This window comes from Phocoena phocoena, chromosome X (assembly GCF_963924675.1).
Source record: "Phocoena phocoena chromosome X, mPhoPho1.1, whole genome shotgun sequence".
Classification (NCBI taxonomy): Eukaryota; Metazoa; Chordata; class Mammalia; order Artiodactyla; family Phocoenidae; genus Phocoena; species Phocoena phocoena.
In genome coordinates, this window is record NC_089240.1 from 114093937 (window position 1) to 114121201 (window position 27265).

Genomic DNA, 27265 nt, shown 5'->3' on the forward strand with positions numbered 1-27265 from the left:
TTTCCTGGTTTTGATATTATACTCTGTCTATAGAAAATGCCACCATTGGGGAAGCTGGGTGAAAGGCACAATGTCTTTTTTGTTCTATTTGTGCAGCTTCCTGTGAGTCTATAATTATTTCAAAATAAAATGTTAAAAATAAATGAGATGAGGCCAAGGAGAGGTTTCAGAAATGATTGGAGGGAACAGGTTCTGCAAATGAATGACGCTGGATCCAGTCTGGAACAAAGGGTTTCTATAAAGCATAAGTCTATATTCCTGTGCCCCTTCTTTTTCAAATAATTTTTATTGCATTATACAAGTAATACTTATAGATATACATATGGATATACATACATATACATGGAGAATAAAAAGTATGTCCTCCTTCCTACTGCCTTAACCAGAGTAAACAATGTTCCGTAATTTGATATATATCTGCCCTGGTGTTTTTTATGCATTCATATCCATGCATGGTTATATTGTTGATAAAATCATGATGCAATCCAATAACCTAGTGCCTCTCAAACTTACTTTTCTTCCTTGATCATGCAGGTAGACATTTGCTCAGTGTATATGAATCTGCTGGGTTCCTTAAACACTTATACAGAGGTTACAGAGATATTCAGTGTGATGGTGAACAGGCATTTTGAGAGGGACTATTAAGGTATTAATTTAGGCCAGCCCTCCTTGTGAAAATTGGGATGAGGTCTTCGTGAATCAGCTTCATGCAGACAGCTTTTTAAAAGTCCTGACTATAATGAAGCATGCGCATTTCAATAGTCTTGAAAACGTGATGGAGTTTGGATTGGATGTGGTTTAGAAAAAGATTAGACGAAACCACGAAAAGGCTTTAAAGCCCAACAGCAAGAAAAAGGCAATGAATGAGAGCAGATTAATACCTGAGAGGACCTTGTGCGGTATCCAGGGCAAAGATAGACTAAGAGGAGTGCTTAGAAATCACTACGGAGTGGAAGGTAAGGAAAACGAGGCAATGGAGTAATTCACGAATAAAGAAATACACATGACCAGCCAATATACCCGAAAGGAAAAAAATGCGCGTGTGGGTTTGGTGAAACTCCATAGTGCAGAGTTACCATAAACATGTGAATTCTTAGAAAAGTACAAGTGGGTTGGCTGGCCCGGTTTTCTGTGGAGACAGGGAGGGAGAGGAGATGGTGTAAACAGGGCAGAGGGTTCAGGGTGAGCCTTCTGTGCAGAATCAGCCCAGCGGTCCAGACCCTCACGGCCTCTACTCCTCTGCTCTAGCGCATTCTGCAAAAGGATCCCAGGGCAGCAGCGCCTTACAACGCGCTCTGGCCCTCTGGCTCTGTTCTCGGGAGTCGGAGAGGAGGCGGGGCTTGCCGGCGGGGCGTGTCCCGTGGGTGGGGCTGAGTCCGCGGCGGCCAGTCTGTAGCCCCTGAAAGGGGCACGGCCACGCTAGGGGCGGGGTTAAGCTGGCGGCCGCCACTCAGGGAGCAGGCGAGGGGGTGGAGCTGTCTGTGGCTGTGGCTGCTGCTGCCTCGGGAGACGGCGGAGCGGGCGGGGCGGGCTGTTGCCTCCAGGCCTCACGTCCACCTGCCCATCCGCTCCCACTGCGGTCAGTCGGCGGGGTGTGCGCCGGACCGAACCCATGGCGGCGTCGGCGGCCCTGTCTGCGGCTGCGGCGGCTGCCATGTCGGGCCTGGCTGTGCGGCTGTCTCGCTCGGCTGCGGCCCGCGGCTCGTACGGCGCCTTCTGCAAGGGGCTCACGCGCACGCTGATCACCTTCTTCGACCTGGCCTGGCGGCTGCGCATGAACTTCCCCTACTTCTACATCGTGGCCTCGGTGATGCTCAACGTCCGCCTGCAGGTGCGGATCGAGTGAGCGCCCGCAACCACCGCGCGGCCGCGACGGCAGGGGCGCCGGCATGAAGCTCCGCGGGGCCCAGGGCCGCCGGGACGCGGCGGGGGAAGGAGAAGGGGCGGCCCGGGCCCCCGGACCCTAGACCTCGGCGGAGGTCACGGCCACCGAGCCCCAAGCCCCGGCTCTGGTCACCCACGTCGCGGCCGGTGACGAACTGCACAGAAACTCGCGAAACGGGCCCTTTCCATCGAACTCGAGAACATTACTTGAGTGCGGCCGACCTGTTGCCTCACCTTGGGCGAAGTGGGGAGCAGAAGGAAGAAATTCTGCAGCAGGAACGTGAATGGCCCTGACCAAAGAGGTAGGAGGCCAGAGGTTGGACTTCGGGCTGGAGGGAGGCGGTTGCCATGACATGTAGATGTCCGGGCCCCTCGGTGGTTTCGGGGAGACGTGGAAGGGGCCCGAGAAAGCCAGCCCGGAAAGCTGCCGAGCCGCGAGCAGGCAAGGCAGGGCAGGCGCATGCCCTCCGGAGTCCCTTGTCATATTTCCAAGATGGGGGTGAGAGGCGGCGGCCTCGGCATCTTGGAGGGTCAGCCCATCACCTCCCGGCCACAGCCCCAGTGGTGTCACCTGAACACGGGGGAGTGGAGGGAAATGGGCTCAGGGAGGCCCAGGGGAGGCCCAGGGAAGGCCCTAGAGGAGAAAAGATGCTGCTACCCTTGTCCTCTACACGCTGGGGGGCAGCCTGGAAGGGTGGCTGTGTTCTTGGCCAAAGCCCAGGTCTATCTGTTTCTCAGCGCTTTGCAAACCGGCCCCCTGCCTGGTCTCTGCGGCCGGGGGACTGCTCTCTGCCTGCTGCTGCTGGCCCTGTTGCTCCCCTCTCCGCTCTCCTGGGGCATCCTCCAAAGCTCCCCATCTGCGGCCACGGAAGAGCAGGAAAGGTGCATTCCTCCCCGGCCCTCCCGCCATCTCAGCCATGCTCCCTCCAGCTCCTCCCTGTGCCCTCCCGGTGCCACAGCCCTGGACGGCCTCCAGCAGCCCCCGTGTCCCAGAGGATTTGGGAAAGTGGGGATCTCCTTGAGCGGAGGGCAGCTCTCAGGCTGGGATGGAGGGGAGATGGAGAAGGGGCTTGTAGAGGAGGTGACACTTGGCGAGACAGGGACCTCTCTGGGTGGGGAGGCAGCTCTCAAGTCCCCACCTCTTTCTTTGTCTCAGGAACTGGTGTTATAGGAAGTGACCTGCCCCTTCTCTGGTCTTGTCAAGAGAGTCCCTAACCCTAACCCTGACCCTGACCCTAGAGGTGCCTGGGGAGCAGCCTAGAGAAGGGCCTGACCCACGAGGACAGGAAGGGACCAGGCAGAGACCCCGAGAGGTGGGGTGGCCCAGTGGTGCGGTTCTGGCGTGGGGAAGGAAGGACAGACCTAGCGACACTCTGGGGGAGCTCTGTCCTCCCCACCTACTGGGGCTCTGAGAGGGGAGCGCTTTGCCCTTGTCACACAGGTAAGAAGTGGTGGAGCCGAATCTGCCTCTGGGCCTGCACTCTCCCACCTTCTTCTGGAAGACCTAGCACCGTGGGATGGGGGAAGGGAGCAGAGGCTCCCAGGGGACCTAGAGACAGAGGGGCCCATGGTAGGGAAAGTGGAGTGTATGGGAAGTCACAGGGAAGACCGGGGGACAGTCTGAGCTGAGATGGGCACGGGAGAGATGAGTCCCAGCACCCCTGGGGAGCAAGGTCCTCACCCACAGAGCCGGACCTCCCCACCCTGCCGCAAATCCCACCCAAGGCTGGACCAAGGGCTCCTCAGTGTTGAGTGGCACAACCCTCTCAGTTTGGGTGGCAGGACGGGAGGATGGGTGGCTCCTGGGGACCGTGTCACCAGGAGGGGAAGGGACAGTGGTGGGTGGGTGGGGCTGAGACCCACGCCTGACCCCATGTCTCTGTCCCCAGGCTGGCCCCTGGGCCCAGCATCGCACGGGAGAGTCTCCTCTGGATGGGCCTGCATTGGTCCTGGAGGCCTTGGCTGCGCTGCTGCCTGGCGCCCCAGGAGCGGTGCAGAGGGGAGGCAGGAGAGAGCCTGGCCCTCAGCCCGCACCGCTCCCACGTCTGCTCGGGCGGTGGTTGCTCATGGTCGATGCACTCAGACTTCCTGGGGCTGAGCACCCCAGCAGCCTGGTTGCCCCCAGGACAGAGCGGCCGAGCCTCACACCGTGTGCCCTCCTCAGCTGCCCAGCTGGAGCCCGGGTCCCAGGTGAGGATCTCTGCCTGCCTCACCCCGGGGCCGGAGGCTGCACCGCGGCCACCACGTGCCCCCCCCACAGATGCCCACTGACGGGGCCTGATGGCTTCCTTCCTTGTGCCAAGTCACCCGGGAGCCCTGGTCCTGGTGGCCCTCCTCCAGCCCAACTGTGCCCACCCAGGGCCACTTCTGGGAGCCTGCCAGCCTGCGGACTGCATCCCCGGAGCTCTGGGGACAGCCTCTGAGAGACTGTGCCACGGGGCTGCATGGGAGGAGAGCAGAGGACGAGGGGCCTCTTTGGGGCTGATTCGCAGACGTGCCCCTTTCAAGCCCAGCTCTCACTCTCCGGGTGGCTCGATCCCCAGCTCCAGCCTCTTGCAGGGCCAGCCTGAGAGGGCCTGAGAATGGCACAGGGGAGGCTCTTCACTGACCGCGTGGGTGCCCGTGCGTGAGTGCGCATGTATGAGTGTGTGCGGGTGTGAGCGCGTGTGAGTGAACGTGCGGGTGTGAGCGTGTGTGTGAGTGCTTGTGCACACACACGAGTGGCTGTGCGTTGCAGTGGGCGTGGAGCTGTTGAGCAGGGTGAGCTGTGCAGGGTGCCCTGTCCTCCCTGGGCTCCGGGCTCAGCCGGAGCTGCTTGGGGCTGCTTCCCAACAGGGAGAATGCGCGCTGGAGGCCCCGGGGCCCGGGCTCAGAGACCCCCTCCCACCCATCGTGGGAGGGGCACGGCGGTGGCCCTGGCTGGGGCTGTCTGCGCTCTGAGGGGCTGGCCGTGGGAGGGGCTGGGGACGCGTCCTTAGCATGTGCTCCTGCCACGGCTGTTCTTATGGTTCTGGCCCTGAGTCCTTAGCTGCTTCTGCTTTCCCACCTCTTCCTCGTCTCCCCCACTGGGCCCTTGCTGCTTGACGGGCTCTCAGAGCACTTTATTTATTTGCCGTCTGTTTCTCAGGCAGTGGAGCTTTTACAAAATCAGACACCGACTTGAATAAGACAACTTCCACTTTCCTGTGTGTGATGTACTCTGCACCGGGCAGCAGCGTCTGGTCAGAGAAATGTTCTTGTCTCGGGTGTTGTCAAATCTTGTTGTCTGTCTCAGTTAAGAAGAAAGTCCTTTGAGTTCAATCTAATAAAACCTGGAGGCCTCCTGTTTCTGCCGCCTCGGAGGAGAGAGGGGCGGCGAGCTCACCCCACTCTGGTGGCCGGGAGCTGGGGGAGGGGAGCACCCCGAGGACTCTAAGGGGGCGGGGCTGAGGGCGGGGCTGGTGCCCGGTTAGAAGATGTGGCGAGACCCGAGCTGACCCGGACCACTGCTCCCGTGAGGGGAAGGCAGCAGCACAGGCCTGGCCCAAGAGGTGGCACTTTGTCCCATTCACAAACTTTATTTGAATCAACTAACGCCTAGGCCTTTTCTTCATCTTAGAGGCTGGTGTTAGAAGGCGCGTAATTCAGCTGAACCCGGAGGGTGGGCTGCGGTAGGTGAGGTGGAATGGACTGTCTGCAGATCATTTTGTGTCCCCGAAGGCCCTTCCGCAGCCGCAGGTGGCAGGGTCTCCATCACCTCCCAGCTGGCCAGGTGGTGCCTGAGTTTTGGAGATCAACCTCTGGGACTGGAAACCTGCCTCCCTTACTCCCACCTTAGACGCAAGCTGTCCGGGCAGAGAAGCCGGGGCGGGGGCTCTGAGGCTGCTGCAGGGGAAGGGTGGGCCGAGGACAGAGGGCTGGGGGAGGGGCACCTGCAGGGGAGGGCAGCACCCGCCTCGGAGGAATGCAGCCCCATAGGACCCAGGAGAGGGGTTTCCTGAGGACTCGGGGTGTGGTCACACGAGGAGCACAGCCTGGGGTAAGACACCTGTCGCCAAGAGCTCCGCAGGGGTCAGTGTAACTTGACAAGAGGGCCCCTTCCAGCATCCGCCACCCTAGGAGAGAGGGGTAGACCCCAGTCCCAGCCAGAGCCCCGAGCTTCCCGTCCCTTGGTCCAGATGTTCCTGTTCAGTCCCTGATGGTTCTGCACCCACTTCAGGGACCAGGTAGCCTGGCACAGCCAGATGGGAGAGAGGATCCAGCACCCAGGGGCCAAGGGACCGTGATGAGGGAGGACCGTATTCCCCCGCGAGGGAGGCAGGCAGGCTGGCACATCACACTCTGGTTAAGAGGGGTGCCTAGGAGACCAGAGACCTGTGTGCTGAGCCCAGCTCTTCCACTGACCACAGCGGAGCCCCAGGCCAGCCACGGGCACTCGTGCATTTTCAGGAAGGAACCTTCAGGGTGCTGTGGGCCTTCGGTATGAGGATGTCTCTTCAACAAATGGCCCCAGGTCTCAGCCAGAGCAGCCCTGTCACCATGAGGAAAGGAAACAAACTGACAGGTGATGAGAGCCTGCCGAGCTCCAGGCACCATGCCTTAACCTCTTTATCCCCATGGCCACCTTCTGGAGGAGGTCACCACTAGGATGTCACTGAGGTTGAACCTCGAGCTGGCCTCAGGCCGTCGGTGGCTCCTCACCCTTCCCCACTCCTTGGGATGCATGTTCTGCCCACTGTTCCCACAGCCAGAGCCCTTTTGAGGACGCGGCCTTGAGAGACTAAGGCGTCTCTGGGACTATCTGGACTGAATACGTGACTGAATTCCATTAAGACCTCTGTACAAACTTTTAAGATTCTGGCAGGTGGGTGGGGAGATCTGCTTGTCTTGTGCACTCAAGCCAAGCCTCATCTGTAAGTCCATTTGCTTAGTAACCGTGCCCCCTTCCCAATCTGGAGTGGTCTGCTTCTTTCTAGGTCTCTCCTTGCCTTCTGTGTACAGGACCAGTTTGCAAACCAGCACCACCGTTATCCCCATTTTTTGGAGAAACTGAGTCTCGGAGCCCAGTCTGAACTAGAAGCCCAAGCAGAAGCTGCTTTCCTGAGGCCCCAGTGCCTCTTGCAGGGGCAGGGAATTAGGCTGGAGGGGTGGTGCAAAGACACAGTCTGAAGGCGACCCTGGTCTTTCTGGGTAGGGGCCAGGGGACAGACAAGAAACCCAGGGCTTGGGGGCGGAGCTGGGAGCCTTAGCAACGTGGAGCTCCCCATTGGAGCAGCTGGGGCCACGCTGAGGTGGGGCCACCTGTCTTCTTGCGAACCTCCCACCTCTGCAGACTGACTGGGATCCAAGCAACTGAGTCAGGGGAGGGCGAAAGAGCAGCTGAGAGGGCAGTTCCAGGAGGGCCAGTCAGAACCCAATACAGTCAGAACACGAGAGAGAGAAACGGCATACAGAGTCCCAGCCCAGCCCACCCCGAGGGAAACTGCCCAGTTTCGGATGAATTTTCACTTTGTGTGCATGTCCTTTATATACGTAAAATTAGGAACATATGACTTTTGTCACGTTATGACATAAATACTTCCTGCTCACCTTCCTGTGTGATTAAGTACGCTTCTGCTTCCAAAGCCACAGAGTATCTCTGGTATGAAGCTCTCATCATGTATTTCGCACTGCCTCTTGCTTGTTTTCCTTTGTTGTTGTTTGTTTGGGGGGTTGAGTTTGAGCTTGTTGTTGGCTTTGGTTTGCTTTTGTGGTTTTTATTGGGTTTTACTGATGACGCGGTGACAGGTGTCCTTGTGGATAAATGCTGTGCTGCAGTCATGGTCGATCTCTTACCATACACTCCTGCACGTGGGCCACAGGGTAGGCACGCCTTAGGGGTCTGACACCCTCCAGAGCAGCGGTGCCACGTTACTGTGCTCATGCCACTCGGGAGTGACACTGTTGTCAGACGAGGGTGGCAATTGTGGGTCACAACACGTTTCAAAATCTGTTACTGCCTTTCCTGCCTCAAGCTGGGTGCATTTCTCTCTCCTCAAGATCAGTGTAATCTTTCATTTAACTCATCATTTCCCTCAAACTCTTCCTTTCCCATCATCCCCAGTTCACGGCTAGAATTAAATCCACTCTCCAGTTGTCCTGGGATAAAGTCGTGGTTCCTTTCTTTCTGCTCCTCACCTTTGCCTGTAGCGAAGTCTCAAGACAGGTTTTGAATCTCTCAATTGGATAAGCCAAATTGTTTATTTTGATATTTTATTTTGCATGCCTTTCAATACGTATCAAGATTACATTTTTTTCATATGTCCATTGGCCGTTTGTAGTTTTCTTTTCGATTGTAGGGAGTAATTTTTTATTGAGATATAATTGACATATAAATTGTGTACCTTTAAGGTGTACACATGTTGGTTTGGTACATTTATATATTGCAATTTGATTACCACCAGTAGTGTTAGCTCACACCTCCATCACATCACATAATTATCATTTCTTTTTTGTAGTATGAATCATTAAGATCTAGTCTCTTAGCAGCTTTGAAGTTTATAATACAATATTGTTGACTATAATCAGTATGCTGTGCATTAGATCTCCAGAACTTATTCATCTACTTGTTGGAAGTGTGTATCCTTAAATAACTGATCCTTGATTTTCCCACCTCCCAGCCCCTGCTAACCATCATTCTACTCTCTGTTTGGCTTTCTTGGATTCTACATAATGTAACATCATATAGTATTTGTCTTTTTCTGTTGTTCTTGTCTCACTTAGCGTAATGCCCTCAAGGTCCATCCATGTTGTCACAATTGGAAGGACTTCCTTCTTTTTCCACTACTGAATAATATTCCTTTGTGTGTGTGTGTGTGTGTGTGTGTGTGTGTATCTCACATCTTCTTTATCCATTCATCCACTGATGGATAATTAACCTTTTTTATTTTTAATGGCCACACCACGTGGCTTGTGGGATCTCACTTCCCCAACCAGGGATTGAACCCGGGCCATGGTAGTGAAAGCCCAGTATGCTAACCACTAGGCCACCAGCGAACTCCCCACTGATGGATACTTAGATTGTTTCCATATCTTGGCTATTGTGTATAATGTTGCAATAAACATGGGAGTTCAGATATCTTTTTGACTTCCTGTTTTCATTTCCTTTAAATATATACCCGGAAGTGGAATTCCTGGACCATATGGCTGTTCTGTTTTTAAAACCTAGAACCTAGGGACATGGAGTTGTCCTGGTGCTGAGGCCAGCCTGCCTGTGGTTCAGGGTGAAGTCGGGTGCTCACTTCCCTCTCCTGCCAGGGCACAGACAGATACTCAACAAACAATAGAATTAATGCAATCAGCACGGATGCCACCTTCCCCAGCAAACTTTCTCAGTTTAATGGATTCCCACCAACAAAATGACGCTTTCTCAGTGTCCCCCAAGTCATCCCTTCAGTGCCAGACTCTGGGGCAGGTTTTTAGGGCACAAAGGTGAGCAAGTTCAACGTGGCCCCTGCCCTCTGACTGGGGACAGATCCATGGTTCTTCCACTTGGCTTCAAATACACAGGCGTTTGTGAAAAAAAATCAAATTCACCCTTAGCTCAGGGTGATGCACCGTAGGGGAAATCTGGAAAGTCATCTGCTGCAGGAGCAGCTGGGGAAATGCAGGGTCGGGAAGCGCCCCCATGGGCCTTCTCTGCGAGGGTGCTGTGGGGGGACAAGGGGACTGAGAGGTACCTGGTGGGAGCGCTGGCTGCCCGGGGCACTCCCCCTCCGCAGGGTCCCCCTCCTCCGGAAAACGGGCACCGCCCTGGTCAGAGGCCTGAGCGTGGTCACCGCAGCTCGGGCACGCGCCACACGAGATGATGCACGAGGCTGACGCCGCTGCCTCGCGGATGCCCTCTGGTCACAGCGACCTCTCGGGGCCTGAGCCTCCTGCTGTCTGTCCTCAGCCTCGGTGTCCCCAAGGGACCCTACTGCCACCCTAGGAGGTGACACGAGCCCCATGCTCCAGTCCCTGGGTGTGCAATGTGCAGGGTCCACCTCCGTGGCCGTCCAGCCAATGAGGGTGCAGCGGGTGGGCTCCTGTGGCCGCTAAGAGGAGGTGGGCGGGGACATCCTGGCTCCTCCCATCATTGGTGAGGGCGCCAATTTGGTGGCCATAGGGAAATGGGCTGGGGTCTATGCCCTGCGTGTGCTTCAAGGGGATGAGGGGCTCCTCTGTGGGGTCCTTGGGAGGATGGGAGACTGGCATGGAAGGTGTGGCTTTTTGATCAGAGATACAGCCCTAGAAGAAGCTGGGGGATCGGCACCCTCCTCATTATGATTCTCTTTTTTCTGCTTCATGGATCACATCCTCTGTGAATGGGAAGTAGGGAGACCCGGAAAGGCCTGGTCCAAACCCCCTAGACATACATACCATGACCAAGTGGCATTTATACCAGGAATGCAAAGTTGGTTTAACATCAGAAAACTAATTAATGTTATACTCCATATTAATAGAACAAAGGGATAACACATGATCATTGAAATAGGTTTAAAAAATGGATTTGATGAAATCCAACACCCATTCATGATTTTTTAAAAAATATTTATTTATTTATTTAGGCTGCGCCGGGTCTTAGTTGCGGCCTGCGAGATCTTCGTTGCGGCATGCAGACTTCTTTGTTGCAGCATGCAGACTTCTTTGTTGCAGCAGTCATGCAGGATCTAGTTCCCCAACCAGGGCTCGAACCCAGGCCCCCTGCATTGGGAGCGCAGAGTCTTACCCACTGGACCACCAGGGAAGTCCCCCCATTCATGATTTTAAAAACTTTTTTTAAATAAATTTTTAACGTTTTTTATTGATTGCTGGGAAGATGTTTTACTTATTTATTTATTTATTTGGTTGTGCCGGGTCTTAGTTGCGGCTCATTGGCTCCTTAGTTGTGGCAGGCGGTCTCCTTAGGTGTGGCATGTGAACTCTTAGTTGCAGCATGCATGTGGGATCCAGTTCCCTGGCCAGGGATCGAACGCAGGCCCCCTGCATTGAGAGCATGGAGTCGTAACCACTGTGCCACCAGGGAAGTCCCTCATTTTAAAAACCTTTAACAAATTTTGAATAATAGGAACTCATTCATCCCAGCAAATAGTATCTACAAAAACCTCAGTGTGCATAATACTTAATGGTGAAAGAATGAGTATTTTCCCTAGTACTGGGAACAATGCAGGGTGTTCACTTTTGCCATTTCTATTCAACATTGTACTGGAGGTTCTAGCCAGTGGAATAAGCCCCCTACCTCACTGAAATAAAGCCATCCTGATTGGAAAGGAAGAAATAAAACTGTATTTATTCACAGGTGATCCTATATGGAGAAAATCCCAAGAAATGCACACACACAAAACAGCTAGTAGACCCACAGACAAATTTAGCAAGGCCATGGGACACAATATCAACATCAAAATATCAATTGTGTTTGTATATACTAGTAACAAAACTCCAAAAACGAAATTAAGAAAACAATTTGATTCACAATAGCCTTTAAAATAGAATAAAACACTTAGGGATAAATCTGATAAAATATGTACAAAACCTGCATACTAAAAGTTACTACAAATTACAAAACATTGCTGAGAAAATTTAAAGAAGTTCTTAATAAATAGGGATAGTTCATAGATTGGGAGACTCAATATTGTCAATATGTCAACCTTCCCTAGATTTATCTGTAGATTGAACACAATATCTATCAAAATCTCAGCTGACTTTCCTGTAGAAATTGACAAGCAGATCTTAAAATGTGTGTGGAATATACATTTATATTACCTTAAACAGCCAAAACATTCTGAAAAAGGAAAACAGTTGAAGGACTTACCATACCTATTTCGAAACTTATAAAGCCACAGTAATTAAGACAGTGTGGTACTGGTGGAAGGATAAGTGAGTAGATCAGTGGAACAGATTGGAACATAAATCCTTAAATTTATGATCAATTGGGTCTTTTATTGTGGCAAAATACATATAACAAATGTTGCCATTTTAACCGTTTTAAAGTATAGAATTCAGTGGCATGAAGTACATTCATAATGTTGTGTAACCATCACCATTATCTAGTTCTAGAACATTTTCATCACCCCAAATGAGAACACCATGCCCATTAAGTGGTCAGTCTCCATTCCCTCCCTACCCCAGCCCTCGGCAAACACAAATATGCTTTCTGTCTCTATCTATATGCTTTTCATGGATATTTCAAAAAAATGGAATCATACGATATGTGACCTTTTATATCTGGCTTCTTTAACTTAGGATAATATTTTGGCAGTTCATTCACATTATTGTATTATCAGTACCTTTTTCCTTTTATGGCTGAATAATATTCCATTTTATGGATATATGACGTTTATCCATTCATATGTTGATGGACATTTGTGTTGCTTCCACCTTTTGGCCATTGTGAATAGTCCTACTATGGACATTCAAGTACAAGTTTGTTTAAACACCTGATTTCAATTTTGGGGGTCCACATCTAGGAGTGGAATTGCTGGATCACTTGGTAGTTCTATATTTAACTTATTGAGAAACCACCAAACTGTTTTACATAGAAGCTGCGCCATTTACAGTCTCACTCAGTAATGTATGATGGTTCCACATGCTCTCTAACAGTTGTTCTTTTTCTTTTTTTAATTTATGGCTATCCTAGTATGTGTGAAGTAGTATCTCATTGTAATTCTCATTTGCATTTCCCTAGGGTTAATGATGTGGAGCATCTGTTCATTTGCTTGGTGGCCATTTATACGTCTTCTTTGCAGAAATATTAAGTATTTAGGGATAAATTTGACAAAAGGTCTGCAAGACCTGTACACTGAAAACTACAGAAGAAATTAAATAATACATACATAAATAAATGGAGTGATATACCATGCTCACAGACTTGAAAACTCAGTGTTGCTGGATGTCAGCTCTACCAAACTGATCTATAGATTCAATGCATTCCCAATAAAATCACAGTAGGACTTTTAAAAGAAATTGACAAAGTGATTCCAACATTTCTATAGAAATGCAAAAGGCTAAGGACAGCCAAAAAATTTTGAAAAAGGACAAAGATGCAGGACTTACACTACATTTCAGGACTTAGTATAGAACAACAATAATCCAGGCAGTGTGGTATTGGCATTAAGATAGATTTAGAGATCAATGGAACAGAACAGAGAGTTCAGAATATACTCACAACTATAGGGACAATTGACTTTTGACTGAGATGCCAAGGCAATACAATGGAGAAAAAGATAACATTTTCAACAAAGTACTGGAAACATTGGAAAAGCACATCTTTAAAACCAAACTTGACTTAAAATTTTTTTAAAATTTATTTATGCATTTATTTTGCTGTGCTGGGTCTTAGTTGTAGCACGTGGGATCTTTGCTGCCACGTGCAAAACATGACTCTTAACTCACATCATATACAAAAATTAACTCGATATCATGACATACATATGAGATAAAACCATAATACATGCCACCTGCGAATTACTGCAGTTCAGTATTGCACTGCTGGGTGCCCTTTCCCCGATGCCAATTTTAATAAAAAGTTAGATTCTATCACCCTGGGGATCACAGCGGAATGGCTAAAGCAGAGGCTCTACAACCTCACATTGACACCCACTCCCTCCACTCCCTTCCTGTGTTCCAAAACCTCTCTTCTCTTTCTTCTCTTTCCCTTATCAAAACTGGCTGTGCACGGGTGCTGTCCCCGTGTCTGAAGGCCTTGGCAACACGACACCCTCCAGCGGTTTCTGATGTAGTTCACGGAATCCACCAGGAGATGGCGCTGCTCCACTAGCGCCGGCCAGCTTCGGGCTGGAGCGTGGAGCTTTCACCCAGCTTTGGCAGAATTCGCTTTCTGTAAATGCACAAACCATGAGGACGAGATATATAGGTTTTCGAGTTATACGAGGTGCAAGATCTTGGGCAAATAAGAACCTATGAACTGATTACGTGCTCCCGATTTCCATGCACGCTACAACAAGACTTGCAGATGCATCCGGCGGGCAGGGCATCCCAGTAAGTCACCAGGGACTTTTCAGAACACCATCAGTACTGGAGATGGGCCGTCCCATCTTTAAACCAGACGCACGGCGGGTGGAGCAGGCTTGGGAGGGGGAAACCAGCTGGGCTCGAACCCGGCGTCTTCAGGTTACGAGCGGAGTCACTTTGGCCAGGTCCTTCAGGCTCTCTGCGCTTCGCTTCCTTCATCTGCGAGATGATTAGTAATTCCCAGGTTCTCTGAGGAATCGGTGAACTAACGCACGTCAGTCAGTGAACACCGAGCACGGTGGCTGACACGTGGGAGCGGTTCGAACACGAGGACTCGCCATTATTAGTGATCAGCCTGATTCGGAGCTGGTCGGACGAGCTGCTCAGTCTCAGGACGTCAAAAGGCAGCACTGCGTCAGGGTCAAGGGCGCAAACTGTCGTTGGACACAGCAGCTCTACCACTTAATCAGGGCGGCGGGATGGCCCTGGCCTCTCTGAGCCGCAGCGCCGTGACCGGTCCAATTGGCGTGGGCAGCACCCAGCTGGCGGGCTGTCGCGGGGTCCTAGGCGGCCGCGAGCGTGGGGAGGGCCTGGCTCGTGGGAAGGACTGGGTGGGTGGCGGCTGCCGTGGGAACCCGGCCGCAGGGGCGGCGCCGCCGCGCACCGCCCGGAATCAAAGGTCTCCTTGCGCCCGGTCCGCGCCTAGTTCCCCCAGTTCTCCTCTGCTCGCCCTCAGCCACACAGAGGGGTAGCCGAGCTCCAAAGGGAGAAAAAGAAAACGGGAAACACAGGCGATTCTATCCATCAACATTTCCCCGGATTTGGAAAAGACAAAGCCACCCTGTGACTTTGATGGCGGTACTACCGCTGAAATCCGCGGTGAGCCTCCCTGAAGCTCACAGCCTGCCTCTGCTGCCTCCCAGCTTTGCTGGAAACGTCCAGAGGCCTAGTTCGCCGGAACCTTTAACCTCGCACCGCCTCTTAGGGCTGTCTCTCCTCGCCAGAGCCTCTGGGAGGACAACTGAAGGACAAGAGCCCGGCCACATTCCTGTCCCCACTCCGTCCTTCTTGTGACTTCACCTTGTCAGGGAGAAGCCGGCCTTGTAATGCTTTGTGCAGTTCCCTGTCCCTGCTTCCCGAGGTCGCTCCAAACCGGGCCCAGTTGTCCATTCAGTCCAGCCAGTGAGGCTCTGGAGCTTGTTGGTAGTGCGAAGAATTTTGAACCCCAGCATTTCAGAAACCAAAGATAGTCTTCAGGTTCGCTTGTAGTTGCTTTAAACAGAAGGCAACAAACAAACAAATCAACCAAACAGATTTAACAAAAAGTCTGGTTTGGTTTCATCGTCATCGCTAATAGTATTGTGACCACCTAGAGGGGTGGGATAGGGAGGGTGGGAGGGAGACGCAAGAGGGAGGAGATATGGAGATATATGTATATATGTATAGCTGATTCACTTTGTTATACAGCAGAAACTTAGACAACAACGTAAAGCAATTATACTCCAATAAAGATGTTAAAAAAATAATATTTATTGGACCCTGAAGAGGAACAAGGTTCTGGCCTACGCACCTCATAGTACTGGATTCTACAACGCTCTTTATAGACAATATAGATGAAACAGAGCAGCTTGTGTCAGATAAACATAAGGCATTCAAGGAACAACCAAGTTTTTTTTTTAACCTTGAAAGCTTCCCCCCCCACCACAATCTTTTAAATCTGGCTTCAAGAAGAGCAATAGAATAAATGTATTAAAATTATGCCAGAAAGATGGTAGTTGGAGGGGAGGAAGTAGGTTAGACAAGGAGAGGCATTTTATAGCCACATCCTCAATCATTTTCCGGGTCCAAGCTGTCCTCATGTCTTGCCTGGATGATGGCGACAGCCTCCTCCTACCTGGAAGCCTTTTGCCCCTCTACACAGCAGCAAGGTTGAGTTTTTTAAAACGTGAATCACGTTTCTTCCCTGCCTAAAGCCCTAGGATTCCACACTTAAACTACGCAGCAAACACCATCCTTGTGTTCTCTCGTGCTCCCCCAATGCTCCTGCCGCATGTGCCTTGGGAGGAGCTGTCCCTTTTGAACCCCGATCATCTCATGGGACCTCCTTCTTGTCATTCAGACCTCAGCTTAACATGACATCTCAAAGAGGCCCTTCCTGACTACCCTCTGCTTCATTTGCTCAGTTCTTTGTCGCACAGGACTTATTTGAGATGAGTTATTGATCATCTGGCTCTCACTAGAGAGCGTGTATCCCAGGAGGGCAGCGTCCTTGTCTGTCCTGCCCCCCAGCTGTCCCCAACACTTAAACGGTGCCTGAGAAACAGTGGTTTAATGATGATCAAGATAATCCCACCACCTTTTCCCCTTTCCCTAAACATACAGTGATTTTCCACCCGGTTTTGTGACACTTCACGGTGACTTTACGCTTGTAAGTGGAAAAGGGAGCCGGATGTGAACTCTTGTACTTGAGAAACCTTAGATAAGTGCTTTGACTTTTTGAGACTTCAACTTGACTTATACTCCTCTACTTACCCTGTGGGCTGTGAGGATTAGATAATAAATGTGAAAGCTCTTATGAACTGCAAAGCACTGTACAGTAAATCCTTGTTTGTTAATCCCAAACTCCTAATTCACTCCGCCCCCCGCTCCTTTCCCCTTTGGTAGCCATAAGTTTGTTTTCTATGTCTGTGGGGAAAGGAAGCCAAGAAAAAAAAATTCTTTTAAGTGATAGCAAGTCAACAGAGATCTGCCTACTGCACCCAGCTATAAAGCACAAATATTAAACAATATGTAAATGCATTGATTTTAAGGAGACAAAATTCCAATATGCTTTTAGGAGAGGGAATAGGTGTTGAACAGTGTTGAAAAACTTCTTTCAGTGGATATTTTCCTTTTTAAAATTGTTCTCTCCTGTTTGTCAAATTGCTGGGCCTTGAGAATTTAAAATGAGCTCATAGCAGCCTTGTTTCCATGTTTTTCAGTCCTTCGCCTTCCCTAGAGTCTACACTACATGAACTGCCTTCAGACAGACAATAGTATTGCTTATCATCTTTGTCTTCTGTAGTTTTTTTAAACCTGGGATAGAATTTTTTGAAATTCTATTCACATAATCAATTACCCCAATTATTTTAAATTTCGATAGTGACTACAGAATTATGTTATAATGTAATGGAAATGTCTTGATTCTTTTAGGCATTTGCGGGTTTTCATAGAGACAACCTAGTGGTTCCAGCACTGTAAGCTCTGGGGTGAGGTGCCCTAGGTTGGAATTCCAACTGTCATGTTGGGAGGATTCGGTGAAAATCGTATATGTGAAATGCCTCAGACACAGTAAATGCTCAGTCATAACTATTCTATGGAATTTTGCCTCATCTTAGAATCTTAGATCAATAAAATGTTTAATGTTCTCCCAGATACATTCTACATGTGTCATTCAGTAGTTTAAACATCTTAACTTACCAGAAGCATAAAAAAAACCAAACACATAACTAGTTTTTACTGCATAATAATGTTAAAGTGTACTTAAGAGTCTTGAAGGACACTGTCCCGCATACGAGAAAAATCAAGTTTACCATGAAACCTGAATTATATGACATTGCAAACTGAAAAAAGAACTATCCCCAAACCACCACTCACTCATTTGTTTAACTTGCCATTAGATTCCATTTCAGTCAGAATAATCTTTATTTCAAAATATCATTTTAATTATACAAAACTATAAAAATCTAGCAAAGCCAGAGATATGGATATATTTTCCTGGAGGTTCACATGTCAATTTTTATTCACAATCTCTTTTTCAATACAATTTACAACCTCATCCCCATTTCCAGTCTGATTATACAAATGCTAAGTGGCAGAAAGGTCTGGAATAAATATATCAAAAAAAAGTGGGGTGGGAGGGAGCTGTGAAACTAAGTTGCATTCAACAGGTTCTATGAGGCTGGGAAATAAAAAAGCATAAGACACATAAAATAAGCTACAAGGATACATGTAACAATACAGGGAATATAGCAAATATTTTATAACAGTAAATGGAGTATAACCTTTAAAACTTGTAAATCACTATATTGTACACCTGTAACATATAATAGTGTATATCAACTATACTTCAATTTTAAAAAAGAGTAAGACAAACTACTATATATAAAATAGATAAACAACAAGATCCTACTGTATAGCACAGGGAACTATATTCAATATCTTGTAATAAAGTGTAATTAAAAAGAATAAATATATGCGTATTTATACATATATACATATATGTATAACTGAATCACTTTGCTGTACACCAGAAACTAACACAACATTGTAAATTAACTATAGTCTAATAAAAACATTTTTTTTAAAAAGTAAGTGGAAGTTGGTTTTTTGTTTTTTGTTTTTTAAAGATTTTTTTGATGTGGACCATTTTTAAAGGCTTTTATGGAATTTGTTACAACATTGCTTCTGTTTTATGTTTTTTTGGTTTTGTGGTCCCAAGGCATGTAGGATCTTAGCTCCCTAACCAGGGATCAAACATGTACCCCCTGCATTGGAAGGCAAAGTCTGAACCCCTGGACCACAAGGGAAGTCCCTGGAAGTTTTTTGGTTTTTTGTTTTTTAATTTTTTAAAACCATTTATTTATTTAGGCTCCTCCGGGTCTTCATTGTGGCATGCAGGATCTTAGTTGCAGCACGCGGGCTTCTTAGTTGCGACATGTAGGATCTAGTTCCCCGACCAGGGATCGAACCCGGGCCCCCTGCTTTGGGATCATGGAGTCTTACCCACTGGACCACCAGGGAAGTCCCAGTAGTTGGAAGTTTTTAGCTAAAGTTCTTTCAATGTCTTCTTTGCCTTTTGCTCCAAGTTTAAGAATGCACGTGAACTCAGTTAAATGAAAGTTTCCCTTTTTGTCAGTTGTCTCTGAACAGCTCATCCACTTCTTCATCTACCAACTGATCTCCCATTGTCGTCAGATCTCTCTTGGATAATCCTCCTGAATGGTGCCTACTGCTTCTTTATCAAAGCAAGCTAGAGCGTTCTTCTGGATCTGCACCATTTAACTTCTCACCAAACACCGGGAGGAGCAAGGTGAAATTTATGGGCCCTGGGACCTCATTCATCATGGCATTGAGGTATGCATCAGCTGGATTCTTCCCTGGAGAAACAAGCACATCACACAAGTTTTCCTTGATGAAACCATCTCTGTTCTGATCAATTACATTGGAGGCCTCTTTGAACACTTGAATCTGTCGTTGGTCAAATATGGCAAACACATTGGAGGTGGCGAATTGAGGACATTTCTTGGTGGTCTTAGTCTTTGCCATTTTGCTCTATGTGGTGGCTGTTTAACTCTGGGAATCGGTCCTTCAGAAGTTGCAGTTAATCTTGTCCAAACTCAGTCCCATTAAAGCATGAATGAATATCCCAGTCAGCCACTGTAGAAGTCTCTTCAACAGAGCCCATGGCCAGACACAAGAGCTGCCCTGTGCCCTGTTTTTTTTAAGTTCCTGTCAGTTGGATATGAAACGAGATTGACAAATTGCGGTACTTGTTGAATCTTAGTAATGGGTACCTGCGAGTTTCTTAGACTTTTCTTTTGAATTTGTTGTATGTTTGAAATCTTCTATAATAAAAATAGGTTAAACTATCCTATCCCCGCAAAGGGCTGCTATTCAATGGTTGTCAAGCTCTTAAAAAAATAAACAAACTGACTCCTTTTATTTTTCAAATAAAATCTTAGGTGGAACCCTAATACGTAAACCAAAGGTGAGGTGCTCTGGCTGAAGCTAGGGTGTGGGGTGACTAGAGTCCTGCCTCTGGCCTTCCGTCCACACCAGCAGTGAGAGCCCTTGAGCCACTTCTGTAATCTATGCTTACTTGCTACTCAAAGTGTGGGTCAGGGACCAGCGGCACGAGCATCACCTGGAGGCTTGTGACGCTGAGGCCTCCACCCCAGACCAACTGAATCAGGACTTGCACTTTCACAATGTGCCCAGTGATTCCAGTGCACATTAGAGTTTGAGAAGCACAACTCCGTGGTAGCTTGAGGCTGGAGAGGCTAAGTGAGCTATATCTTACAAATGAACTAAGGAAGGCTCACGATGTGCACAAAGCCACACGGCTAGTGGGTGGGAGAGCCAAGGTTAGCAGCCAGGTTGCCTGACTTTCAGCTCAGCCATTTCTGCGCTATTCTTGTCAATTGCAACCTATGGCAGATTCCCCTCTGGTCCCAGGGGACAAGTTCATGCTTTGTTTCTGGGACCAAGCCCCTGTCTCATGTCCTTGCATCTAAATCCATGACTTGCTCCCTTACCTAACATCAAGGTGCTCCAGAACTGGGGTCAAGGGGCTTCCCTGGTGGCACAGTGGATAAGAATCTGCCTGCCAGTTCAGGGGACACGGGTTCGATCCCTGGTCCAGGAAGATCCCACATGCCGCAGAGCAACTAAGCCCGCAAGCCACAACTACTGAAGCCCGCGTGCCTAGAGCCTGTGCTCCGCAACAGAAGAAGCCACTGCAATGAGAAGCCCTCGCACCGCAATGAAGGGTAGCCCCCGCTCGCCTCAACTAGAGAAAAGCCCATGCGCAGCAACGAAGACCCAACACAGCCAAAAATAAATAAATAAATAGATAGATAAAAGAACTGGGGTCAAACCTGGTCCCCACTATCCCTCTCTCCTGACACATTCCTCACCCTGGTCCTTGCTAGAAACTGTCTTTGGAGTCTGACAGCCTGATAGGAAAAGGTCTAGGAGGGTAGGCATTTGGCACTGTGATGTCCCTAAGCTGGTGGGAATTCAAGGCTAGGATTCCAGTTTCTGGCAAGGACTGGCATGAACGATATGGGGACCGCTGTCCACATCTTTGGACGTGATCACCAATTGCTTCTGCTTCTGCTGTCAGGCAGGGCAGCTGCCACATACAATAAACATTTCAGCCTTGTTCCTTCTAAAGACCATTTTAAAATATAACAGATGCACCGAAATACTCTTTTTAAAAATTATACCTAATAAAATAATTTTATTTTTAATTTTTAAATTTAAGTATTGTTGATTTACAGTATTAGTTTCAGATGTACGACATAGTGATTCAATATTTTTATAGATTGTACTCCATCTAGCATTATTATAAAATATTGGCTATGTTCCTTGTGCTGTATAATATATCCTTGTTGCTTATTTATTTTATACATAGTAGTTGTACCTCTTAATCCCCTACCCCTATCTTGCCTCTTCCCCGCCCCTCCCCACTGGTAACCACTAGTTTGTTCTCTATATCTGGATACACCAGAACATTCTTAAATAGAAAGCCTTAGTTTCTTTTTTTTTTTTTTCACGGCTTGTGCGATCTTAGTTCCCTGACCAGGGATTGAACCCAGGGCCACGGTAGTGAAAACATGGAGTCCTAACCGCTGGACCGCCAGGGAAGTCCCAAGCCTTAGTTTCTTAATTCCTGATCCCAAAACCACTCTCACTGAGGCTGGGAATGCTTGATGTAGCCCTTGTCCTCGGCCACCCTGGCCTGGGTGAAACAAGGAGTAGGGTTTCATGGTGCTTGTGGTGTGTCCTGGCCCAGGACTGCAGGAATGGATTCCTCTGCAGAGCCTTGGCACCTTGTGACCAGCAGTAAGTAGGCTGGCACTATTTATTTAATTGGACTCTGCATGCACATCTGAAATGCAACAATCTACCAGCAGATGGCGATGAGGAGGGAAGGAAACAAATCCCAGGACTTCTTCCTTCCTCCTGGGCTTTATTCAATGAAAACTAAACATCTGAGTAATGATGGCTTTGCCCACCGAGTAGAAGGAAAGGTTGGGAGGGCAGGGGAGCCTTCTGCGTAGTACTAAGGTATATTTTTCTCAGCATGAAAAGGATGTGGGTATGGATCAGGGGAGAAGCACCCTACATTTTGAAATGACTTAGAGCTTTTCTGGACATGACTTGCTGAAGATGAAAGATTTACTGATATGTTAAACAACTGCTGTGAACATTTCCAAAGCTCAAGTCCATGCACGTGTCCGGTTGTGGGAGTAAGAAAAAAGGCTGGAAAACTGGAATGTTCATGGGTGCTTTTTCTATACCTTTCCTGGCCAGCCTGATGCTGTCTCATGTACAGTACCCATGAATGTAAAATGCATGACTTGGACTTCCCTGGTGGCGCAGCGGTTAAGAATCCACCTGCCAATGCACGGTACATGGGTTCGAACCCTGGTCTGGGAAGATCCCACATCCTGTGGAGCAACTAAGTCCGTGCGCCACAACTACTGAGCCTGTGCTCTAGAGCCCGTGAGCCACAACTACTGAGCCCACGAGCCACAACTACTGAAGCCTGCGCGCCTAGAGCCCATGCTCCACAACAAGAGAAGCCACCGCAATGAGAAGCCCGCACACAGCAACGAAGACCCAATGCAGCCAAGAACAATAAATAAAAATTAAAAAAATAAACTTTAAAAAATAAAATATTAAAAATAAATTCTTTCCTTACCACCTGGCCACTTTCCAACAACTACCAGGAATGAAAGACTTCTGGTTTCTGTGGATCCTAGAAGATATTTGTGAAAACTAACTCCATTAGTGCAAGCCCCTTAATTGTCCTAGAGGAAGAGTGTCCACTCTGAACTGGGGCCTTGACAGGGAAAGGGGCAGGCCAAGGAGAAGTAGGGCAAGAGTCAGGAGTCTGGGAACAGGTTAGCTGGGTCCTCCGCTCTGGGTTGAAACCAGACTGCTATTTTCATCTGAGGCTCAGGGTCCTCTTCCAAGATCCCTGGTTGTTAACAGAATTCCTTTCTTTGTGGTTTTATGACTTTCTTGCTGGCTGTCAGCTGGGGGTCGCTCTCAGGTTCTAGAGGCTTGCCACAGTTCCTTGCCAAGTGGCCTCCGTACTTTTTTTTTTTTTTTTGCGGTACGCGGGCCTCTCACCGTTGTGGCCTCTCCCCTTGCGGAGCAACAGGCTCCGGACGCGCAGGCTCAGCGGCCATGGCTCACGGGCCCAGCCGCTCCGTGGCATGTGGGATCTTCCCGGACCTGGGCACGAACCCGTCTCCCCTGCATCAGCAGGCGGACTCTCAACCACTGCGCCACCAGGGAAGCCCTCCATACTTTTGTAAAAAGAGAGAAATTAAAAAGGCCTGGACAGTGATGGGAAGTCCGGAAAGGCAGGGTGAGGATGTCCATAAACCTGCTCCTCCATAAAAGCAAAGAAACGCTGGCAGAACTTGTCAGTATCCACTTGTTCAGAACTCTGGAAATTAACCAAAGGCTTGCAACACTCTGACATGCTTCTATTCAAGCAAAACTGCTGAATCTCATAAGAACAGTGAGAACAGCTGGCTTTATGGCTTTTTAACTTGAACTATTCCCATCCCCTTCTCCCCAGCTTCACGGGACCCTTAAAATCCAGCAGCCTCAACCATCAACCTGAAAAATGAACCAAAAAAAGCCCAAATGGAAACAGCCCAAATGTCCTTCCATTAATAGTGATTATCTATGACTGGGGAGTGAGATTTGAGAGACTTTTGCTTTTTTACTTTATAGCACTTCTATACAATTAAATTGTGACAAGAGTGCTACTTTAAAAATAAACAACAGTAATAAAGATAAAACAGAGGAAGAGAGGGTTCCTAAAAATGCTGTAATGATCAAGGAATGGTAGATGGAAATTGTACAGAACTCTTCATGGCTCTTTCTAAATTAAAACCTATATAAAACATTGACGTTCTTTTTATTTGATGTGCCATCTTTAACATTTCATTTTAGTGAAAGCCAAAAAAAATGTTTCTAAGAGCTTTTATAGACACAGATTTGACTTTCGGTTCCTGATTCTACTTTCCATGTAAGGTTCTAAGTTCATCAACTGTAAATTCTCTTACCATGATGGTTTTCAGGGACATAACCATAGCAAGTGGGGAGAGACTATGGTACAGGACTTTATCTGGCAAGCTTACTTTACTACTCTGCAAAAATAACTATGTGTTAACTCTGCTATAATCTTAAAAGCTAACCCAAAGCAATTATAAGCAGCTTTTTGTTCCCAATGTTAAAGCCCCTCCTGGAGACTGAAACTATTTTTGTCAGTGCAGGATAATGTATCCCGTGCCCGAGAGGTACATTAATTAGCAGGAAGACTTCGGGTAGCCACCTACTGTGATAACATCCCTACAGTTCTCTAGGAGGCCATCCTTGTGAATGAGCCTAGGAAAAAAACCTGCCATGAAAAATGTCCCCCACCTTCCACTCCAGACACAACAATTATCCATGTTTTGTTTGAGACAAGGAAGTAACCTGCAGGGTTCAAATTCTCCCCATGATTATTAGAAAGTATCTCTGCTGAAAACTAGGATGTAACCACTGTGATCGAATCTCTTACCATTACCCGTTGACCTTGGATGGGAATCAGATGGTCTTTGATGGCCCTGAAATTGTAGGTATAATTTTGTGCTATGTGAATTTGAGAGAGTGTCTGTTGCTTTCATCAGTTTCCTAAGGTGGCCTGTGGCCAAGAGAAATATAAGATCCACTGATCTAAGGGTTTCCTGGATTGAGACTAGAAGTAACAGACTGATGAAAGGCATTCCTTCCCCCCCACTTCCCTCCCCCCCCCACCCCCGCCGATTCTTCAAAGACAGCTCTGAGTCTGGGGTTATCCCTGTACCTGCAGTTTCCTTGACACTATATCCGGGCAGAGGATGGAAGCCCTGAGGGGAGGGCTGGAGGAGGGAAAACATAACAATGACAGAATGGTATTTGCAAGCTCCTGAACTGAAAGGGTCTTCAGGGAGAAAAATCTGTCCCAGCTTTGAGAGTAGCCCCAGTCTTAGCCAAGCTGTGGAGCCTAGAGGAGAGGGAAGCTGGATGTTTCCGGATGTGAGGACCAGGCAATGAGCAATGACTGCCATGTTAAGAACCACCATAGTCCCAGTTTCTAGTGGCATCACAAGTCCAGAAATCTCAGTCCTTGGCTAACTGTGTGCACTTGGGCAAGACCCTTAAACTTTGGAGATTGTATTTTCTTCTCTGCAGACTGTGAATTTTGGACTAATGACACTCACAAGCATGTATCGTTTTGAGTTTCGGGTTTAAAATTCTGTTTAGGTTTCCAAAACTTGGAAAAGCCTGACTTAGAAGCTAATTTGAACCAAATAAGACGTGACTAAGGTGATCACCTACATAGAGTACCTACCTGGGACCCTGAGATGCCTCACACCACACTAGAGTAGATTTTGATGTCTCAATTGCTATCTTAGAGTGTTCGGCTTTGAATGAGATGCCAGGAGGAAAAGGCAGGAAGTGGAATGATGCTCTGAGCTGCAGCCAGAAAATCGCTGTCTGAAGAGAACTACGTGCATTAATCCCTCTGGTGGCAGCAGAATTGATCAGAGGGAAACTACAAGAAGATTCTCTTTGGGTGTGCAGCTTTATCACATGGATCACAAATAAACTTGGAGGGATGATTCTTAGTCAATCTATGTAGAGGATAACCATAGAGGCTTGCCTATTCCCTCAAAGCTCAAGGCTATATTTGTGGAGCATTAAATTTCAGAAGTAGTTGATGAAATATATAGGAACACTCTCCTATGTTACTGGTAGGAATGTCAATTGCTCTAACTCTTTTTGGAAGCAGTTTTCAAACATTTAGTAAGAGCCGTGAAACTATTTGTACCTTCTGAAATTCCAATTTCGGACACTATCCTTGGGAAATGATCCAAATGATTGGAAATTCGTCGTGCACAGATTGTCAGCAAGGTGACATTGATCCTACTAGAATATGGGAAAATGATGCATAAAGTCTGTAAAACAACTGATGTTCACTGTCGTCTAACCTCTCCCCCCTTCCCCCAGCCCCCAGCAGCTGAATAGCACCCACATGCACACTCTTCTTTCCATTCATTTACTTGCAAAAATGCTCCTTATCATAATGTCACTATGTCACATGCGTTATGCCAAAGGCACTCACCCCCCTCTCAAAGGAGACAGCCCAAAGTCTCATCCTTGTTTTACATCGAGCTTCAAGTGCAGTACCTCGGGGTGATTATCCTCCTTCTTGATCCTTTCTGGATGCGGCACCTCATAATTCAAAGACCTACAGTTAAAGGATAACATTAACCGTCACTAACAGTCACAATACAAGATGAGAATAAGATACCAGAATACCTGCAATACAATATCCATTTAGAAAGGGGGCGGGGAGAAATCACCCTCGGTGGTCCCCAAATTCTCACATATCTCACATTCCGCTGGACAAGAGAAGAAGGGCCTCCCCACTCTGGCAAAGGCGTGAGTTTCTTAGGCGACCTTTCTGCTGCTCCTGGTTTCTGCTCTCTGGGAAGAGCAACCTTGTCCATTTTTTGTCGTGGCCACATCTGAGGAAGGCATGGGGAAGCAGTCCCCTTCTGGGATGCAGCACCCACTTCCAGGTGGTAAGCTATGTGCGTGGTGGGGTAAGCACTCACACGTCCTTGATGGTGAAGCTAGAGGTTTCTCCAGCAAGATGACCCCTTTGTCAACTGAGGAGGTTAGGCATCTCTTTGCTTCTGATCAATTCTATAGACTGATGACAAAAGCAGACAGTTACCAAGCACTAGATTCCAGACTGGGTGGTTTTGTCTCTTAGCATCAATCTGTGTTGGCTAAGCCCATTCCCTTGTCTCTGAGTTTAATGACCTCCTTGGTTTCTGCTTTAGGACAGTTCACAAAAATACCCTGGGATGGAGAGGCCCCGTGAGGATAATTGGTATCTTTCCCAGGCCTATCTTTCCCAGGTGTTTGGGAAAGACTGAGACAATCAGGCTCTGGCTCCCCCGAGGTCTCTGCCTTCACTGGTCCTACTTCACCTTGGGGCAAATAATTGGGCTTTGTTCACCTTGTACGATAGTCATCACTCAGCCATCTTGGAGTGTAGGCTACAGGGCTTCTATTAGGAGAGCTGTGTTTTCTTCCCTCTCTGCTTTCAGATGGATCAGTTTCACCACCCAAAATTTGTCTCTTGCTTGTAGAACCTTTCTGAATGCCACAAGGAGCAACTAAATCAACACCAGTATCTCGATCCTCTACAAAATCCCATAAGGCCCTAGCCTTACTAGGCACACAGTTCACAAAAAATGACCACTTTGAGGCCATATAACTGGTCTGCCCATTTCCCAACTCAAGATAGAGGGCTTCTCACTGCCATTCACCCAACCTTGCCTTAGACAATTCCACATTATTTGGCTTGTTTCTTTTCCAGGCCTTACTCCTAGGGACCAATTTCTGCATAGGAACACTTTAGTTGCCTGTGACAGCAAAACCTAATTGCTGTGTTCTTGTGGTAAATTCAGCTGAATGGGTGTCAAGTAATGCTGGCTTGTGAGATGGGGATGGAGGAGTGAAAATTTTCCATACTTCATTTTTAGTCTTTCTGATGCCTATCAGCGCTTCTTATGCCCCAATA

General features: G+C 48.2%; 1 protein-coding gene and 1 pseudogene across 1 annotated transcript; one reads left to right on the forward strand and one right to left on the reverse strand.

The window, feature by feature from the left end:
- Positions 1–1612: 1612 nt before the first annotated feature.
- Positions 1613–1846, forward strand: LOC136142961 (small integral membrane protein 10-like protein 2A). Its single transcript, XM_065901259.1, has one exon. The coding sequence runs from the start codon at positions 1613–1615 to the stop codon at positions 1844–1846; it is 234 nt and encodes a 77-aa protein (XP_065757331.1).
- Positions 1847–18614: 16768 nt separating this feature from the next.
- On the reverse strand, positions 18615–20016 carry LOC136142260 (myosin regulatory light chain 12B pseudogene; annotated as a pseudogene).
- Between the last annotated feature and the right edge of the window lie 7249 nt (positions 20017–27265).